At 45.9% G+C, this 14,242-nt stretch overlaps 1 protein-coding gene across 1 annotated transcript in view; it reads right to left on the bottom strand.

Moving 5' to 3' along the window:
• Window positions 1–384: 384 nt before the first annotated feature.
• Window positions 385–14,242, bottom strand: part of Trim40 (tripartite motif containing 40) — a 26,373-nt gene continuing 12,515 nt past the window's right edge. The window contains exons 2-5 of the mRNA XM_004648415.1: window positions 1,809–1,904; window positions 950–1,105; window positions 664–686; window positions 385–451 (exon numbers count right to left, since the gene is read on the bottom strand). Coding sequence (XP_004648472.1) covers window positions 385–451; window positions 664–686; window positions 950–1,105; window positions 1,809–1,904 — 342 coding nt within the window. The remainder of the gene's footprint in view (window positions 452–663; window positions 687–949; window positions 1,106–1,808; window positions 1,905–14,242) is intronic.

Raw genomic sequence — 14,242 nt, 5'->3', positions numbered from 1 at the left:
GCAGCACTGAGGGTGGAGATTTGGAGGGAACCTTGAGTGTGTGTCACGGCAATAATGAGCAAGCGCAAGCTGGGCGACAGACAACGAACGCTACCAGAGCTCAGAAGGAACATTCCTCACCACACCCACGGGGCTCCGCGCTGAGCCTTCCCATCCACACGCCTGGGTGCTCCTGTTGCAACGTGAGGCCGAGCCATGGGTGCAGCCATCAGTTCCCAGGCCGGGGCTCATGCGAGTGGCCCGGGAGGGCACGCCTCTGGCCTCCACAATGGGAGCCACAGCAAGAGCCTGGCTCAAGAAGGAGGATGTGCGCATGTTGGAAGGTAAGGCACCAGGGCCTGCTGTTGGGTCGAGCAAGTAAGGGTGCATCGGGAGGTAGCAGGCCTAACGGGGAGCCGGGCCAGTTGGAGGAAGGAGAGGGAAGAGGCCATCTAAGTTCTGTGGAGCACTCCTAGAAGCAAAGAAATCCTTGTCAAGTCCTACATACGCATACCTTCTGTGGAATTTCCACAGGCCACGTGGTAGGAAGGTGCAACGGTGAATGGAGCAGGGCTTTCCTTGACACTGATGACGCCCACATGCAGGCATCATTGCGTGGGCTGTGCATGTCTGTGGCACCACAGGCCTCTGCACATGCGGGAAGGGAGAAGGGATGATGCATACCTGCTCAGTACATCACTGGCATTCTAGGAGAGAGAGAGTGGAATCATCAGGTTCCTGACGCCCCTAAATTTCCTCCCGACTCACTGTAAGCCCATGCCGAGGAGCCACCCTGCAAGTTGGGGGACGTGACCCTACATCCCACCCTGCTGCTGCACCACCGTGTGGCCCTGGGCAAGCCACCACTACACCACCACGCATCACAGGAATGGCCCGATTCATTGTACAGTTCCCAGGGGGTGCTGCAAGTGGGGTGCCTCAGGCTGTGGGAGCTGCCTCGGGTTCGCACCTTCAGGGTGGTGGCATCCAGCTCCTTGGCTGTCCTCTCCAGATCAGCCACCAGGTTGCTGAGCTGTGCTATCGCCTCCCAGAGGCTGAGCGTTCCAGCCCTCTCCGCAGATGCAGCCTCCAGCTGATCTGGGCCCTGCCAGGGAAGGGCACACAGCTCTCCCTTGGTTTGGGGCTGGCCCTCCAGCTTGGCATTCAGCCTGTGGCTCCCACCATCTCTCTGAAACCACAGAAGACAGGCTCCCTGAGACTCTTCCTGGCCCTCTGTCCCCTTGCCCTCTTGGCCTTGCCTCCCATGCCACAGGTTTGGCCACTGTGGTCCTCACAGAGGTAGGGTCATCTCCTCACCCTTCCCACTTGTATACATCTACAGTGTCAGGTAGGGCCCCAGAGGGAACACACACACACACACACACACACACACACACACCCCTCTCAGCCACATCCTTAACCCCCTCCAGCCACAGGGGAGGAAAGCACACCCAAACCTGAGTGAACAGAGGAAGGAAAAAGGTGGACGCTCCTTGGGGACACAAATGGAGCTACATGGTTCACTTAGCAATTCTGGTAGATGGGACGCTGTCTCCTTTCAAATCACTGCTCCAGGGAGGGCAGCCTTGGTTCTCAGCAAAAGTTTAAGTCTCCTGAGGTCAGAGGCTCAACTCGCCCGTCACTCTGCCCAGTGACGCCCAGCCCAGCCCAGCCCAGCCCAGCCCAGCCCAGCCCAGCCCAGCCCAGCACTACACCCAGGCTCCAGCCCACCCAGCTGTCCTTCCATGTCCGGCTGCACCAGGGGTGAGGCAGGGAGCGAGCCCTGAGGACAGCTGCACCCTCCTTCCGCCCAGCACCCTAGAGCGCACCCGCAGGGCCTGTGGCTTCTCCTCCTGCTGTGCCTGGAGCCGCTGCAGCTCTGCCAGGTCCTTCTTGAGCTTCCTGCTGCGGCGGCTGAGTCGTTCCTACAGAGAGACAGAGAGAGCGCAGCACTTGCCCATCAGACTGGAGTGATGATGTCCCTTCTGGGGGACGAAAGAACAGGGCAGGCAGGTCCTGGCTCCTAAATGGGGGCCGATGGAAAATTCTGCCTAACAACAGGCACCTTTGAAGCCTCGTGCTTGAGGTAAGGACTTGAGAGTATATTTAATGAGTAATGTTGAGGAAAAGTAATGAGTAATGTTTTTAAAGTCTGAGCTATACAAGGGCCAGCCAGATAGCTCAGCGAACTAAAGCACCTGCCGTCCGTCCTGCTGTGCTGGCCCCAGAGGGGCAATTGAGACTGGGCGTGGAAGCACGTGCCTAAAATCCCGGTGCTTGAGAGGCTGAAAACAGGAGACTCTTATGAGTCTGATCTACGTGGTGGACCCTGCAGACCCTGTCCTAAATACACACACACACACACACACACACACACACACACAAAGTCTGAGCTATACAGAAATAACAGATGTGACAGAACTATTTCTGCTTGACTTCTGGGTGCTTTCCCCTCACATGTAAGAGTGACATGTAATCTTCCCTACATGTATGTGTGTAGGTAATGGGTGTGTAAAATAGTACATACATGGAGGTACCATGTGATGTTTGAATTCACACATGTATCATATCATGTTCAAAGCAGGGTAAGCATATCTGTCTCCTCATAAATGTACCATTTATTTGTGGTGAAAACATTCAAAATCTTTTCTTCTGGTTTTCTGAAACATAAGCGCATTGCTGTTACCTACAGTCACCATGAAAGTGCTGCAGGCAGTGGGCTAGACAGAAAGAGACTTGCCGGCAGTCAGACAGGGCCAGGCCCTCGAAGGAAATGACAACAGCCAGGCGCCTTGCAACTGCCGGAAGGATGGAGGCCCCTGCTGTGAATCCAACCCAAAGACTAGCTGCCAGGACTGATCATTACTCAGGAAGAATTATGGTCTGAAGGCCTCCAGATAAGGTCCTGTTTTATATTCATGCCCGCTTGCTACATGACTCGCTTCCCCATTTGGTCCTGGATTTAATCAATTTTACCCGAGCAGTGGTGCTTGTAATCCCATTGGGTGACCATAGTTTTGTCCCACCTCAGGCCCGCTTAAGCGAGTTTCCTTGTCTTTTCCACCACCTTAGCCTCACCTCACCACATGGTTTTCCTCTATAAAAGTCCCTGGAAGAGACAGCTTCCTGGGAACTACCCACTCAGGCCCCCCTCCTGTCCCTCTCTCAGACAGGAGCTTTCTTTCCCTTGGTAAATATATTCTGCTCATAACCTCCATTTGTGCCTAAAATTCATTCTTCGGTTTTAGAGAACACGCACTCGTCCAGGTCACGTTGGGAGATCATTTTCCCCTCTGTCATTTGGAGGTTCCCGATATCATTTGGAGGTCACCCACCCAAGATCAGTTTTTCTCCCTGTATCATTTTGTAGGCTTCCACCAAGATCACTGGACGGAGGTATGAGTTTGCTTTTCTTTCATGAATTCTGCATTGGGACTTGCTTAGGTAACAAATTTTTATGCTTCAAATGTTAATATGTCTTTGCTCATTGCTCATAATTGTTCATACTTTGCCTCATACAGCTTTGTTTCACATAATTCGGTTAAAATTGTTTACAATTGCTTATGCTTTGTCTCTTTATGGCTTTGTGAAAATGTTGGTCAAAATGTTGTTGGTAAATCTAAGTTAAAATGTGGAAATGTTATAAGGTTATGATATTCCTTTAATGGGACATTTTATGACTGTTGTGTACTTGTATATGTTGCATTTGAACTACATGCTAAATGTGCTGAAATTCCTTGCTTGACTTTAGACAATAGTGCTAGAGAGAGTAACATTAGTTAGCCTCTTAGTGGATTTTATTTAAACTTCTGTAAAATGGGACTTTTAGCCAGCTCAGATTTAGGAAATCTACATGTCCTATATGAAACACAGGACTCCTTTTGCCAGTTAAATGACATTAGATCAGCAACTGTTCTTAAAGACTTGGAGGACAGGTTTCACTGGGATGGACTGGTTCTGATCCCCCTCTACATGCTAGAGGGAATGTCAGGCCTGCTCTGTTTCAGTTTCCTTGCTTTGACTTTATTCCTAATTTTCCTACCTCTTTGTACTTTCCTCTTTATTTTTATTTTTTGGCAGAACCAGGGATTGAACTCAGGCCCTTACGCTTGTCAGGGAAGCGCTTATTCCACTGAGCCATCTTCCCGGCCCTGTACTTTCCTCTTTAGAGTCATGTAAAATTAGGAAAATTATAGACTGTTCCAACTAAGTGAAGCCCTTAGAAAATGAGCGCTTGGTCTATGGCCATACCACCCTGAACACGCCCAATCTCGTCTGATCTCCGAAGCTAAGCAGGGTTGGGCCTGGTTAGTACTTGGATGGGAGAAAATGAGCGTTTGTTAACCACAAAGACAGGGAGGTCATTTCAGAAAAAGGACACATACTCATCTCTGGGTCAGATGAGACAAAGAGGACTATGCCCATCCAGGAGGACACATATAAAAGCTGTGTCCCTGCTCTGGGCAGGTCTCCTTTGGGAGGCTAAACCTGAGACACAGTGGAGAGAACCGACTTCTGGGTGACACCAGAAGGAGCTATCTCCAAAAGCAGCACACTTATGGGACCAAAACACATTTAGTGTGAGGGAGGATTCAACCTTTTCTCCTAGGTCTAGTTATTTAGGTGCATACGAGGTAAGTTACGGACCTTAAAATCTTTACTGTAAAGTGCTAATAATCTTGTTCAGGCTTGTAACTATCCCTTATAGAACTTGGACAAACAGCGGTTACTCTGCCAGCTAGCAAATGCTCTTAGAGCAGCTGCCACTCTTTGAAGCAGAGGGCAGGTTTCCCCAGCTGCTCTTTGGGGAATCCCCACTGAAGCCCATGGCTGATGGAGTGTTGACCAGAGAACCTGCTGAATTCCTTTCTGGAGACGTCTCTGGCTGTGTGGGCCAAAAGAAACCGAGAACACCTGAGGGGTTGTGGCCATGCCCGAAGGTTCCTTGGTGGAAACTGGCTCCTGACCACCGAAAGATCTCCACTTGCCTGTTGTACTTTTTCTCTCTTTTTGCTAGTAAACCAGGAATTCTACTTGAGATTTTCAGTAGAACAACTTAATGAGTCACTCCTTCATAAATCAGGCTGAGGCAGCTTGTGATAGTTTACATTCCACAGTGGCTATTAGGGGAAGGTGATTTATATCTGTGCCATAGGCGTTAGCTAAGAGTAAGATATTTGCCAGCTGTATTGTCTTTACCAAAATGTAAAATGTGATTGCTAGATGATAAATATAAGTTTCCCCTGTGAGCTCCAAGGTTAAATCTTGTCTAGTTGCTAAAAATGTTTACCTAGGTGATCAGTTGGAAACAAGTGCCTGGAGACTTGGCTCAGGGCACGGGGTCAAATCCCTCCAGTCAATTGTTCTATCTATCTCTAGAAGTGAGCTTCATAGCCTGAGAATTTCTCCCTTCTAGTTGACCTTTTATGTGGCAGCTATGCTTCCTTCTGTACACCAGACCAATTGTAACAGTTAATTTACAAATAGTCAATAAGAGTAAGTGAAGGGTTTGTGAGATGTTTCAGGAGACAGGAATCACGCACCAGTTCGAGGGTGGATAGGCTGGTGGGATCTTGTCTCCTTCCTCTCCAACAGGAGCACCCACCTGCTCTGGAGAGGGCTACTCAGGGACGCCTGGGTGGAGGAATCAATCAGAAAGAAGGTGGTCGCCCAAAAAGGTAATTTCTAGTGAATTTCAGGTTATCTCACAGTCAAAGTCTCTTATTCCTTGAGAGTGCTTCATTAAGCACCAGAAGACGTTTGATCCTTACATGCTGAAAAAGAGCTGCTTAATCCAAATGGAATGCAGAGGAAAGTATCAATTATGATGCTATTTTATAACTAGAAAGATGATGTAAAAATAGTAAAAATGTCTTATGTTCAGATTTTGTTTGCGTTAAGAAGGTTATTGTTATTTAAGTTCTGAAATGTAGATGTGAATGAAATGATAAAAGAACCAGGCAGTTCAGCCTTGCACACCATTGCTGAAAGTAAGGCTTCCCCCATTTGCTTTTTTAAAGGGTGGGCTTTTAGAACAGCTGTATTCAAGGCCTGTACAAGGCCTCTACAAGGCTACACCCATCCTTAGCTGAGTTTATACAAGCTCTTCAAGGACAATATCCTTTAAAGAAGTAAATAAAAAAAATTTGGAACTTCCAGAGTTCATGTGCCTTAGATGACCCTGATAAGTACATTGATGTCTTTTAGAGGATTTATTCAGACTTATGAACTAGATTGAAAAGATGTAATGTTAATCTTAAAACCAAGTTTTGACTTCTATGGAAGTACAGGCAGCATTACAAGCTACTATTACATTTGGGAAAAAATATTATATTGTTAATTTTAAAGAGTCAAAAATAGAAACCAGTGGAACTTCTATTTCCCACTGGAGCCCGAGCAGTCACACCCCTGCTGGCCTAAGAGCCAGGCAGGAGACTGGAAAAGACATTTTCTTTAAAGTGTGTATTCTTGAAGGTCTAAGAACTAGAACCAAGCCTTCTAGTTATTTTAAATTTTAGCTATTTACTGGGAGAAAGATGAACACCCCTCTGATTTCTCGTAACGTTTAATAGAGGTACCAGTAAGATGTATTTCCTGAGATGCTAATTAAATAGAGGGGCAGATTACTCTTACAGATAAATTCAGGAGCTACAAAAGACAGCTTTTGCTCCAGACAACTCATTTGATACTTTGGTAAAAACTGTTTAAGTGTCCTATAATTGGAACTGGGAGAAAACCAGGGAGAGAAAGCAAAGAGATCAAAAATGGCTGCCATTATTGTGGCCTCAAAACAGACCCTAAGTCTGATTCTATGGGCTCCAAGAAGAGCTCAATGACAATGAGGCTCATCTGCTGCTGCTGTCAGAAGACAGGCCATCCATCATAAGAGGGACTGTCTCAAGAGGCCCGCAAGCCAGGCCCTGACTGCCAAGACAGCCACTAGAAATGAGACTGCACTCTGAGGTGGAGGCCCCAGAGCTCAGACTCAGCCTCCCAGGTGGTCCATCAGGACTGAAGGGCTGGGCCTGCCTCCTCCCTCTGGCCAGACTGTTACTTCTACCTGCTGTCTCCACGGAGGAGCCCTGAGTAATCATGACTATAGGAGGAAAAGAAACTCAGCCTATTGCTGGACATTGGCACAGGTCTCTTCGTCCTTCTCCAGCCCTGACTTTCCTTCCAGTCATTGTACCTCAATAGAAACAGACGTTAGAAGACATCTGCTTTAGCTATAATTGAGATACTACAGTATATATTCAGGTTGCTGACTAAACAATGATGCTACGACTAGTTTTTACAAATGTAATATATATTGATAGTCATGTACAAGGACTTAATAGGTATTTCATTGGTTTAATCTAGCTGAATGCTGTGTATTTCATGATAAGTGTATAAGTTAATCTGGTTGATTTCTGATGTAACTCAGGTATTTCATGCTCATAGTTAATACATGTATGATGTCTCTTAACTAAAGCTAAAGAGACTTATAACAAACTGTCATACTCCATGAATAAATGGGTCTAAGAGCTAGTGACATAATTGCTAGGTCTCAAAAAGATCTATAAGGGGGCCTTCTCCTTAGCTCAGCTCTTTAAGTGGCTGCTTCCACAAAGCAGTCAGGCTCAAGTTGTTGTGGTTCAATCCCCACAACTCAAGGCAGCCAAACCTGCCCCGAAGGCATTTGGAGAAAAAAAAAAAAAGCTATAAATATACCTGTTAGCTTGAATGTTCATGCTTTGATTATATGTGTTCTAATTTCTCAGAAAATTTGTTCTTTCCTAGAAGATACCAAAACCCAGGTAATCGTGGGGCTGGGGAGATGGCTCAATAGAATAAGCGCTTCCCTGGCAAGTGCAAGGGCGTGAGTTCAATCCCCGGTTCCACAAAAAAACAAAAAAAAAAAACAAAACAAAAAAAAAAAAACATGGAAGACAAAACCCAGGTAATCATACAGGTAAAATCTATAACAAATATGCTAGATTAAGATTCTTTTAACTGAGATTCACCAGATTTTGTCTATAGAAACATATGAAGGCCTTAAAACTAAAAAGTTATACTTTGCTCAGTGAGCCCCAGATATCTGACACAAGATGCAGAAGTTAAAAGGGTTTATAGGAATAAATTGGTCTCAGTTGAGGTGTTTCATAGTAAAAAGGATACAGAATGGAATTATAGATGAAAAATAAGAATGGTGATACCAGCAGCCTACAGGAACGAAGGCCAGTCAGAAAACAGGAAAAAGTCCTGCTTCCCTGGATCCTGACAGAGAGAAGGGGCATTTCAAGCAAAAATGTCCAAAACTGCTAGAGAAGGAAAAACAAAAGTGTTTATGATAGAGTCTGAGAAAGTTTCAGATTAAGGTGGTCATGGGTCTTCCCCTCTCAGCCTGAGGGAATCCATGTTAACTGCCAAAATAAAAAAAAAGTCTATTAGACATTTGATAAAAACGCATACAGATTTGTCGGTAGTTACCCAGCCAGTGGCCCACTTACAAATGGGAGAGAACTTGGTGTTCGCCCCTCTTCTGGCAATTCGTGTGACACAAGTAATTATAGAATTGATGAGACATAAAAGTCCAGTTTGTCTGAGGCAATCTGCGATGGCTACGGAAGATTAAAAAAGGATCAAACCTCACATTTAAGAGATTTCTGCCAATTGACCTACAACAATTTCTTCTTCTTCTTCTTCTTCTTCTTCTTCTTCTTCTTCTTCTTCTTCTTCTTCTTCTTCTTCTTCTTCTTCTTCTTCTTTTCTTTTTTTTGCAGAACCAGGGATTGAACTCAGGCCCTTGCGCTTGCCAGGGAAGCACTTATTCCACTGAGCTATCTCCCTGGCCCCAAGAATTTCTAACTAGTGTTTTTATATGCTGAGGTCCCCTGGATCCTATCTTTATCATTTTTATAAAACGTCATTACTGGCTCCTTGGTAAAAATAATTTTTTACTATATTCACGATTATCCTGTTGATATTATTTAACATATGCATGTTTAATAGTTTCTTTGGCTTTGTCTCCTCCAGACTCAAAGCTATACGTCCACCCAAGAAGTGCCATCTATTGAGGGCCTTTAGATAGAACCTCTGAAGAATATATCTAACTGCCAGTCAACAACTACAATCCCTTTCTTCTTCTTTTTTTTTTTTTTTTGAGCAGGGTCTCATTACACAGCCCACATACATAGTGATCCTTCCTGCTTTCTGCCTCCCAAGTGCTGGGATTACAGGCATGTGCCACCATGCCCAGACTTCATCGCCAGCACAGTGCGCCCAGGGGCGGGACCAGTGTGGCATGCAGGGCCAAGGATTGAACCCTGGACCCTGCACTATGACCCCTTTCAGCGTGAAGAAGTCAGAGTACTCATTGTCCATGCTTCCCTCATGGCAGTTTGGGTTACTTCTTCAGAGGGGGAAATGTTGCAGGCAGCAAGTTAGATAAAAATATTGTGGTCAGTCAGACAGGGCCAGGCCCTCAAAGGAAATAACAACAGCCAGGTGCCTTACAACTGTGGGAGGGACAGATGCTCCTGCTGTGAGCCAGACCTAAAGAGCAAACACATGCTGACCTCCCTAAAGACTGGCATCCAGGATTGCTCATCCCTCAGGAAGAATCACTGTCTGAAGTCCACCAGATAAGATCCTGTTTTACATTCATGCCCTTTGCTATGTGACTCGCTACCCCATTTGGTCCTGGTCCTAATCAGTTTTACCTGAGCAATGGTGCTTGTAATCCTATTGGTTGACCATAGTTTTGTCCCACCCACATCCACCTAAGCAAGTTCCCATTCTCTCCACCTTAGCCCTGCATGGTTTTACTCTATAAAAGTCCCTGGAAGACACAGCTTCCCTGCGGAACAACCAGCTTGGGCAACAAGCTGGGAACAACCAGTCGCGACATCCAGGTCCTGACTCATCCAGGTCGGGACATCATTTTTCCCTATATCATTTGGAGGTCATCCACCTGAGATCAGTTTTTCTCCCTGTATCAAAAACACAGCAGAACTTCCTAGGCTTACTTAGCTGGAACTCAGCACCACTGAGCAATCTTTCCCCAGTGCCACTTTCTGGCATTTTCTATTATTCTGCAATAGCAGATGAAGGCAGTCTGAAGAGAACTGCTTTGCACTCTCTGCTCTTACCACATCTTGTACTGGATGAAGAGCAAAAGGCCCTAAGTCAAGCATAAACCCATAGCTCCCAGTCTCAATCCTAAATCATACCCTGGGTGGGTCACTGTCCCTGAAGCTATTAATATAAGAAACAATTTGAATTTCCTTTAAAAAAGTGTTTCCAAGGTTTTTTATAACCTATGAGCGAAACAAAAATAAATTAAGTTGATATAAATACTAATCGAGGCCTGGGCTATATTAAAGTTAAGGCACGTAAGATTGTCAACCAAAGACTCTGGAAACACCTCCTTGTGGGAGGCCATTAACTGGTATCCATTTTATAATAGTGTCAGCCTTTTTCTTAAGTTTCTATTCCCCTGCTGAGTTAAGTTTCTGCTCCTTCCCGCCTTGCCCATTCCCGTGAACCACGTGCTATGCCCCAGGGGTTGCATCTTCCCCCGTTGCCTAGATACCTGCTGACCCCAAGAGCCAAGACTTCCTCATTCCTACACTCCCTATATATACCCAGCACCTCCCCTAAATAAACGAGACTTGATCAGAATCCTGTCTTGTCTCCATTCTTTGTGTCTCCTGTCCTTTGTCCCCTCTTCAGTTCCCCACTCCTCCCCCAGGTGACCTTCGTTGACTGACCCGCTGGTTTGGGACACCTCTTCTCATAGCTCCTTGTTAGATTAATACTGAATGTACTCGCCCTGCCAGACAAAAAGCATTCAAATTTATAGTAATAAAGAATAGCACTGGGGGCTGGTGAGATGGCTCAGTGGTCTAAAGCACCTACTTAGAACAAGCTAAGCAAAGCACAGGGACCGCGGTTCAATCCCCAGCACCACATGCCAGCCGGCCCCGCCCCCTGGTGGGCTGAGCTGGCCACACACACACAATATAAATAAATAATTAATTAATTAATTAATTAAAAAAAAAAAGAATAGCACTGGTACAAGAATAAAACAAAGGAGAAAGAGTGCTGAGAGATGGTCCAGACTTTTAAAGGAATTTTTTAAAAAAGAATAGTACATAAATAAGTAGGAAAGGAACAGAATCTCTTGGTGGTCTTGGGAAAACTGGATTACAACAAGGGAGAAATAAACAAAATCCCTATCTAGAATCATACTTGAAGCTGGACTCTGGTGGATTGAAGAGCTCAGTGTGAAAGGTGAAATTAAATTATAAAGCTATAGAAAATAACGTTTGGAACTGCATACCGTGATGCACACCTGTAATCCCAGCACTTGAGAGGCTGAGACAGGAGGATTGTTGTGAGTTTGAGACCAGCCTGGGCTACAAAGTAAGCTCAAGGCCAGCCTGAATTGCATAGTGAGACCCTGTCTCAAAAAGACAGACAGACAGACAGACAGACAGACAGACAGACAGACAGGCCAGGCCAGGCAGATAGCTCAGTAGAATAAGTGCTTGCCTGGTAAGTGCAAGGGCCTGAGTTCAATCCCTGATTCTGAAAAAAAAAAAAAAAAGAAAGAAAGAAAGAAGAAAGAAAGAAAGAAAGAAAGAAAGAAAGAAAGAAAGAAAGAAAGAAAGGTAAGGGAAGTATTTAATTTGATTACATCAAAATTAATAGCACCATGGCCAAAATTAATAGGGAAACAAGAGATGAAGAGATGTTGCCTGTAATGTCTGAAACCAAGAAGAGACTTGTATACAGAATAGAGAAAGGAAAGCCTACAAGCCAACAAGAAGACAAAAACCCAACAGAAAAGTGTGCAAAAATAGAAACAATTAATTCACAAAAGAGGAAGCCCAAAAGGCCATTACTGTATGAATAAATGCCCCAACACATCGGTGGAGAGAGAAGGGAAGTCAACACAGCAATGAAACATCATTTCACACCCATGAAATTAGTGGGTTTTTTTTTTTTTCGGATCGAAGATTTGAACTCAGGCCTTTGTGCTTGCCAGGCAAGTGCTTATTCTACTGAGCTGTCTCCCTGACCCCACACCCATGAAATTAGTAAAAAATCACACACCTGAGTGACCTCTGGCCAGGGTATACAAGGACCTACGGCCCTGAGGGCCCCACACGGCTCAGCCTCAGGTGAAGGCCCAGGCTTGGGTAAGCACATGGGATGCTTCTTTCTGACCTACAAGTTTCTAGGTAAATGTTCTAGAGAATTCCTCACGTAGGTGTGAAGAGGACATGCAGGCTACAGTGTTGTTCAGGGTAGTGAGAGGGGAGTTTAGCACAGGCCGGCTGGAGAAGTGGGCATGGCCTGCTAACTGTACAGGCCCAGGGCACGGCCAGACAGCCCCGAAGCCCTGCGCAAGGCCTTCTGGGGAACTTGAGCAGTTTTCCTGGGGCGCCCTGACCAGACCTGACCTAATGGAAGTAGGAGGAGCAGTCTCCCTGCAGCCCCTGGCCTCCCTGTTCTTCCACAGTGATTTGCCGCCACCCTGCAGTGTATATTTTCTTCCCTTCTTCTATGTGGCCCAAACTCTCTCTGTAAACTCCGTTCCATTTCCTACTTTAATAAATGTAAAACCCCACTACCTTTTGTTGTAGGCAGCTAAATTAGATAGAAATATTATAGGCAGTCAGACAGGGCCAGGCCCTCACGGAGACAGCACAGATGACAAGATACACTGCAACTGTGAGAGAGACAGGGTGCTCCCCCTCTGGGCCAGACCGAAGATCGCACAAATGCTCGCCTCCCTGAAGATAAGCATCTGGGGTTGATCATCACCTTGAGGAAGAATCACTAATCCAACTGCTACTGGCTACCGGATAAACTACTGTTCTATCTTCATGCCGCTTGCTATGTGACTCGCTTCCCCATTTGGTTCTGGACTTAGTCAATTTTACCTGAGCAATGGTGCTTGTAATCTCATTGGTGGACCACAGTTTCGTCCCACCTAAGTGAGTTCCCATGTTCTGCACCTTAGACCTGCCTCACCACGTGGTTTTACTGTATAAAAGTCCCTGGAAGAGACAGCTTCCCGGGGACAACCTGCTTGGGCCCTCTTCTGTCACTCTCTCAGGCAGGAACTTTCTTTCTCCAATAAATATATTCTGCTCTTCAGCTCCTTGTGTTCCTAAAATTTATTCTTTGGCTTTAGAGAACACGAACTCAACCCAGGTACCTTCTAGGTTGGGAGTTTCATTCCACTATATCACTTTTGCGCTGGTCTTGGCCAGCTCCTTGGTCAGGAGAGAAAGAACCTGGAGATACCTCTAGGAGTCCCTGACACCATTAACAGTACTGGAGACTTGGAGCTGTGTAAGACCTGCTGAGGGCACAGATGTGAACAAAGGTGGCAGAGCCCAGGGTGGGGCAGAGCGAACCATGTGACTCAAGACAGGGACTGACCTGAAAAACATGGTGCATAGTTAAAGGCCAAGTACGGTGAGGATCACAATGCAAGAACGCTTTGCAAATTAAATGCACAAAATAATGTAGCAAGTTTTGCTAACTCCTTTACAATAAGAAATGTTAAATAGCTGCCAGTGAGAGGTGGTGAGGAGTGGTTTAAAAAGGTGAAAACAAAACAAGAAGGAGATTTGAGAACTAAAGATAAAGATAGGGAGCCCAGGTGTCGCCCTGGTCATGGTGGTGGTGGTGGTGGCGGCAGCGCACACCTGTGATCCCAGCACTCAGGAGCCTGTGGTGGGAGGATGGACACAAATTGGAGGTCAGCAAAGACTACACAGTGGGTGCAAGATGCACTGAGCTACATATTGAGACTGTCTCAAAAAAACCAAGATTGCACCAGCAAGACAGCTCGGTGGACTAGAGCTCCTGCTTAGGCAAGTGCCAGGACTGTGGTCCAATACCCGGCACCACCTGGGACACCAGCCCAGCCCCCAGGGCGGGCTAAGTGGGCCAGAGTCCAGGTGTAATCCCACACCTGTAATCCCAGTGCTGGGAAGGCTGAAAGCAGGAGGATCACTATGAGGCCGAGTTGCCTAGTGAGACCCTGCAGCAACCACGTCCATTAAAAAATTATTAAAAAAACAAAAGATAATCTCAAGGATTAACTAATCAAGAGAGGGAAAGGAGATGAGCTAGGAAACATGGCAATGTTAAGCCATGCAGTTATTTGTAAAAGATGAGCAAGGCAATGATCCTGAGAATATTCAGAAGATTCTTTAATCTAGGAGTTAATTGGAAAGATTCTCACCCTGACTAACTATAT

This window comes from Octodon degus, unplaced genomic scaffold (assembly GCF_000260255.1).
Source record: "Octodon degus isolate 3935 unplaced genomic scaffold, OctDeg1.0 scaffold00405, whole genome shotgun sequence".
Lineage (NCBI taxonomy): Eukaryota > Metazoa > Chordata > Mammalia > Rodentia > Octodontidae > Octodon > Octodon degus.
The sequence above is the reverse complement of the archived record's forward strand: the minus strand, read 5'-3'. Positions and strand labels throughout refer to the sequence as shown.